Source organism: Rattus norvegicus, chromosome 2, assembly GCF_036323735.1.
Source record: "Rattus norvegicus strain BN/NHsdMcwi chromosome 2, GRCr8, whole genome shotgun sequence".
Taxonomy (NCBI): domain Eukaryota; kingdom Metazoa; phylum Chordata; class Mammalia; order Rodentia; family Muridae; genus Rattus; species Rattus norvegicus.
Window position 1 is genome coordinate 206307779 of NC_086020.1, and position 6494 is coordinate 206314272.

The window sequence follows — 6494 nt, forward strand, 5'->3', positions numbered from 1 at the left end:
GGATGGCTTCAAACTCAATATTTAACCGAACAGCTTCCTGCTTCACCTTCCTGGGATTACTGCCACACCCACATCAGGTTTATGTTACTAGGGATGGAACCCACAGCTTTCTGCGTGCAAGAAGAGCTCTCTGACAACTGAGCTACATCTCTATGCACATATGTGGAGATAGGAAGTGTGTGTGTGTGTGGTGTGTGTGTGTGTGTGTGTGTGTGTGTGTGTGTGTTTTCATGTGTCTAATCACTGAGTGATTTTCTCATCCTCACTACTTAGAGTATACTCAATTAAAATCAGATATACATGCTGGCATAAAACCAAAGATCAGATATACATGCTGGGATACAACCAAAGATTCCTTCATCTTCGCCTTTGTATCTTGACTAGAACTGGGGCTTACACACATCTACAACTGCCCCGCTTTCTCCAAACAAGATCCACTGTCTGGTGGTGCTATGAAGAAAGCACGTCCACAGGATGCTGTACTCTGAGGTGGGCAAGAAGATTGACCTCCTGTCACCAAAGAGCTCCCCATAGGTTCCGATGTCGTGAGTCACCCTGTGCTTGGAGATAAATCCAAAAGCACAGCTTTGCCATCTACTGAAGCAAAATGGACTGACTTTTCCATCATGCCTGGGTCTATAACGAAAGCCTGAGGAAGTGAGTGGAACATGAAGTCACCCCTTCCGCCCCAGCAGACAGATGGATAGAGACATTCGCATTTGTTCCCAGCCCTTTGTCTTCTGAGCACTTTTGGCATTTCCTTCAGGAAGCTGGAGGTTATGACCTAAGGTTTCCTTAGCGAACACACTTTGTTTCCCACAGTTAACCTTACCCAGAAATGACATCTACTCTAATAGGTGAGGTTTATCTTCATGTCCCAACTGTGTCCTGTCCTGGGCAAATTCAATGACACTTGAAAACACAAACTCTGAAAAGTAGCACTAGCCTGACTTAATCTGCAGGAAAGATGGCGGGAACCGGGAGTTAACTGTTCAAACTTTATGCTATACGTCTCTGTTTCACAGTTGCTTTCATTTTAGTAAGACCAGTTAAATGGGCAAGAACTGAGAAAGTTTAAAAGCTGCGTTTACGGGGAGGAGGTGAGCAGCCACCCTGTATCCTACTCGGTGCTGGTTATATCACATAGTCCCATAGTGTTCTCATAAGAACCCAAGGCAAGGTCCTAGAAACGGGATGACTTAGAGGCTGGATATGGAGCTCAGTGGGTAAAATGCTTGCCTAGCATGTGTAAGGACCTGGGTTCAATCACCAAGCCTCTCATAAACCTGGGCTCAACACTGAAGAAGAAGAGGAGGAGCAGGGAGCAGGAGGATCAAAAGTTCACATTCCGTTTCAGAGCAAGCACAAGGCAAACCTAGAATACATGAGACCTTGACTTAAGAGCGGACAAACCAAAAAATTACAAAGCACTGACCGATTTAACACTCTCTCTCTCTCTCTCTCTCTCTCTCTCTCTCTCTCTCTCTCAGCATGTTGATGAAAGGCCAGCTATGCATACTCTTGTTGCAGCATTTGAACTGCTCATTTTAGTCATAATTTAAAATAGATTTAAGAATCCATTGTTGAATTTCAGAAAGCTGTATTTTAGGATCATCACACTTAGTTCTGTTTAGCCTCACTGCACTTTAAAATCGAAATAGTGACACTTACTTGCTGTGGTCTTTAGAAGGTTGATGGTGTTTCTCTTATTCCCCACATGTCTCTAATGCTAATTTATTGAGGTTTCTCTTCCTGAAAAAGCTAGAGTGGTTTCTAAACAAACCACATTTTTTCCATACCCTAGTTTATCAAAGTAAAAGCTTTTAACTTCTTTTAACTTTTTTTGAATTGAACCTTTACCTTTAATTCCAAAGAGCCACATAATCGAGAGGTATCTCAGTGAATGATTTTTCAAAAAGTTCTCTTCACAAAAGAATCTTTAAAAAAATCAGTTTATTAATGTTTAAAAGTTGATAAAGCTATGTGCAAAATGACACACCAAAGTCAGGAACCTATTAAATACTATTTTTTTTTTAAAAAAAAGACATTTCTTGGTTTAATTGCACTGAAAACAATACTAAAAAGACAGTAATATATTTTTATTCTCTGTATCATTTACATCCAGGGTCAATACCTAAGGACAACTGAAGAAAAGAATTTCTGATGTTCCCTGTCAGTTAAAGTAATGCTTTTTTGGGTACAAAGGGAGGCATTTTCTTAAGAACTACACATTCAATGGTGTTAACACAGGTTAGGAAGAAATTCAATAAAATGACCTCAAAGAAGCAAGTACATTCGAAAATCAGAAACTGCTCTTTAAACAAAATACAACCAGTTGGTTGACACAGATCACACAACACTCTGAAATAACCAATAAAAGTGCCAAAGATGCTCGTAGGGGTTAGAGAAAGACATCAAGCAACAGCTCTTGTTTTACACAAGTAACCCTCAGATTTCACCTCATTTTTTTTCTTTACCCATATCTCCTAAGATCCTGGTCAATATAATTACAAATAGAGTAGACTTCGTTATTTCCATTACAAACACATGTCCAATGTGGTTGTAATGGAAATAAGGAACACATGAGGAATAAGGAACAATACATTTTCATCTTAAAGACAGCCTACCAAATCCCGGACAACTTGATCCACCTTCCATGGAAACTTTGGCCTCAGCAAACAGTCTTCCCAGTCAACAGCCTGCTAGTTAGAGACAATCAAGGAATACACCCCTCTACAACCTCCTTCTGATGAACAAAGATCAGGCAGTTAAGATATAAAGTAAAAGAATATGAAGAAGGGGTGGGGCGGGGAGACAGGATGAGAAGAAATGGAGGGTGGGGACGTGCACACCACCCAACCAAGCTAAAGGGCACATATTCACTTTGTCATTACAGTGAGAGAGCACATCTCAAAACTCACGGGACACTTTCTCTTGGGACCTTAGTCTTTGAGGAGGGGCCAGATGAGCCCTCTGGGAGCTTGACAATGCTAGACCTTTGGCTCAGTGCAAAATCAAAGCTCCGGGGTATTGGGGAAAGGGGTGGGGGCAGGAAACCCTCTGCAGGCCAGACCTGATCTCCACCCTTCCCAGGGCATTGTTCATAATCATAACCTACCTACAACATGGTATCACCAAGCCGCACATTCTCCCTTCCCTCCCTCTCTCAGGCTCCCGGCTGCTTCTTCCTTGCAGCAGTGGAGAAAGAGAGATGTTTTTGAAATGCTAGGGTAGTGAGTGATGAAGCCAGAATCAACAGTATCAACAGCTTCCGGTTTTAAGAAGAAGAATTGACGTTTCCAGAAGACATAATGGTCTCTGGATTGTCCCCATCATCCTTCTGGGGGTGGGAGGAGTTGTCTGATTTGCTGCGGCTAAATTCCATGCCCGGGATGATGGGCCTCTTGAATTTGCCAGCGGAGTCTCCGTTGGGGCATTTGCAACAAGATATGATCCTGATGAAGGCCCGGCGCATCTCCTTATTGGTCAGAGTGTAGATGATGGGGTTGGTACCTGAGTTCAGCACAGCCAGAACCAGGAAGTACTCTGCTTTGTACAGGATGTCACAGGTCTTCGCCTTGCACCCCACATCTAAAAGTAGTAGGATGAAGAGAGGGGCCCAGCAGGCAATGAAGACACTCAGGACAATGATCACTGTCTTCAGCAAGGCCAGAGACTTCTCGGAACTGCGGCTGGCCTTGGAGATGTTCTTGCGGAAGGTCAGGCGGCGGCTTCGAGTCCTCACCAAGGAGTAGATCCTGCAGTAGAGGATGACGATGGAAAGCAGGAGCAGGGTGAAGACGGTGGTGCAGAAGAGAATATAGTGCTTGTGGTAGAGCGGGAGCACGGTGGAGCAGCTGGACAGCGAGCTGATGCAGTTCCAGCCCATGATGGGCAGCCCACCCAGGATGAGGGAGATGACCCAGCAGGCACTGATCAGCAGAAAGGAGCGCGAGCTGTTGCTGCCGTTGTGTAGTTTCATCTTCAGCATGGTGATGTAGCGCTCAATGGCGATAGCAAGGAGGCTGAAGACTGAGGCAGACAGAGCCACAAACATACTTCCTTCCCGCAGAAACCACTGGGCAGGTGTGAGCTTGTAGGTGGTGGCCCCAGACAACAGCAGGTTAGCTGTGTAAGCCACTCCTGCTAACAGGTCCGAGAGGGCTAGGTTGCCTATGAAATAGTACATGGGCCGGTGGAACTTCTTGGTTTTCCAAATAGTTAGCAAGACAAATATATTCTCTAGGATGATCAAGCAGCAGATGAGAATGAACACCACTGAAGTCAGTTTAATGCCATGGTCCTTCTCCACTCCGATGTTCAGCTTGCCTGTGTAGTTGTAATGCCGGACTATGATATCATAGTTGCCATAGTCGGAGACTTGGCTGCGGAGAGCCTTAACCACTGGGATGCTGGTGGAGGACACCATAGCCGCAACTGTGTCCCCAGGAGCCCGGGGTGGTACTTCTCCAGACAAACGCTAGAGGGCGAGGTTGAGCGAGCCTTCAGTTACAGCAAGGCCAGGTCAGCAAGCAATCCGATGCTTTTTTATGTAGTTTTTCCTTGGCTGGAGAGGCCTCCGAGAAACAGCAGCCTTAAACAAGTTACAAAGAAAAGAGTCAGGGAAAATGCCCAGCACACTAGCATAATTCACTCTAGTCAAGGCATCGCTCCAATTCTGTTGTTGATTTGTTTTAAGGAAACTTGGCCAGAGCATAGGGAGGATTTTTGTTTTTACTCAAACTATCATTTCTAGTAACAAAACAAAAATAAGCAAACAAAAGAGAAATGAAGTTAGAAAGAGAGGTAGAAAACAAAGACAAAAATGTACCCAGACTCTGAGTAGACAAAACCTTCCCTTGGGTCACTAAATCCACCAAGAGGAGAATGGGAAACAGCTCCCCATTCCAGTTTTCGATCCCACGCCATTCCAACTAGCACTGCCACCTTCAGTGTCCAGCCCTGAGATTCCTTCAAGAGATCACCATGTATGCTGTTTGCTCACCACCAGCTAAGGGCCTCTTCTCACAAAAGTCACCAACTTCCAGTTCTGGTACAGTGCAGACATGCATACCCCGAGACACACACACGCACACAACACACACACACACACACACACACACACACACACACACACACACACACACACCACTCAAAGAGATCAGCCCACCTTCTCATTGCCTTGCAAGAAAGTAGCTTTGTAGGAGGGCCATTTGACAAGTAAGTCATTTTCTGGGCTCTATTAATAACTCCCTGTGAGCAGGTGTGCTGAGGGTCTGGTCAGAGGTGTGGGCCGCCAGGCCTCGAAGTAAACAGGAAAGAGCTTGGCGCCTCCGTGAAGCAACTGCCTATTCTTCTTTTTAATTTTTTCTTTACTCCTCCACCCCACCCAATCTCCCCACGAGTCAATTTACTACGTTTAAAGATATTCATTGAGAAGCTCTCCTAAGAGATTGCAGCAAATCTTCGAAGTTTCTACATGAACTGATTGCTTCAGAGTTTTAACTTTAGCCAACACTTGCATGCACACAAAAGTCATCCTGCTAGCGATAACGAAACATGCCACTTTGTTCTAACTTCAGGTACATAAAATTTCCAGGAACATATACTGTTAAATTTGCATGGGCAGTTTTAACCTCATTAGCTCCCCACACCCTAACATTGCCTCCTCTCACAGAACTACCAATCCCTAAAGGAAGGACACACAGCACTAATTAAGTTGGACACACAGCGCTAATTAAGTACTCTAAAGTCTGCTTGGTAATTGATCAACGCGATATCAAATGAAGGGAGGGGGGACCTAGAGACATTGAAGTCATTTCTATGACAAAAGCTTACGAAACTCCACATTTCCCCACTCTAATGCTGCAAAGTCCACTCTCAGGCAATGGAAACCATTGGCGTGATGCCTGATAATTTCGTCTATAGGATTTCCCAAAATAAGCGTCTCCCCTTTTCTCTGTTCTGATGAACCGCAGCTTCTCCAGCGGCCCTCCCTCAGTCTTTCCTATAATTTGGAAATTAATCTTTTTCAAACTTCATAAACTCCGTGCCCCAAGAAGAAGTCAGTCAAGATGGGCTCCGTAGCATCCTGGTGATGCCTGGGTTTGGTTTGCTTTGGTTTGGTTTCCCTAAAGTTTTTGTTTGTTTAGTTCGGGTTTAAAGGTTCTTCCTCGACACCTGGACGCCCTGCAGCCCGCGCCAAAGCCTGCGAGGCTCACAACCCCCTACCTCGCTCAAGCGGGACGAAGCTGCGTCCGCCGGGCTCCGGGTCTACACCGCGCGATCCGCATCTTGCTGCTGTCGGCGACTGACGGAGACCAGCACACTCACAAAGTTCTCAGAGCTGGGATCCCCTCCCTCCTCGGCGGTGCACTCCAATAGCCAGCCCTGCCTGAGCTGCCCGCTGCAAGGCGAAGTCTCTGAGCGCCCCGCCGAGGCTGGGTGACTCCTCTAGGAAGGGAGTGGGAGGGGTTAATGCCTTTAACTCCTCC

At 45.6% G+C, this 6494-nt stretch overlaps 1 protein-coding gene across 2 annotated transcripts; it reads right to left on the minus strand.

Annotated features, from left to right (window-relative positions):
* Positions 1-1936: 1936 nt before the first annotated feature.
* On the minus strand, positions 1937-6292 carry S1pr1 (sphingosine-1-phosphate receptor 1). 2 transcript variants are annotated; one of them, XM_008761459.4, is made up of 2 exons: positions 5006-6158; positions 1937-4594 (listed from the first exon to the last, which is right to left on the minus strand). In XM_008761459.4, the coding sequence occupies exon 2, from the start codon at positions 4427-4429 to the stop codon at positions 3278-3280; it is 1152 nt and encodes a 383-aa protein (XP_008759681.1). In that variant the 5' UTR covers positions 4430-4594; positions 5006-6158; the 3' UTR covers positions 1937-3277. The 2 variants fall into 2 exon arrangements, with proteins under 2 accessions (XP_008759681.1, NP_058997.1); NM_017301.2 differs by lacking the exon at positions 5006-6158 and adding an exon at positions 6232-6292 and having other exon boundaries at positions 2085-4594.
* Between the last annotated feature and the right edge of the window lie 202 nt (positions 6293-6494).

What these genes read in the sequence shown, in the direction of transcription:
- S1pr1 (XM_008761459.4), bottom strand. Translation starts at nt 4,429, where the DNA reads ATGGTGTCCTCCACCAGCATCCCAGTGGTTAAGGCTCTCCGCAGCCAA.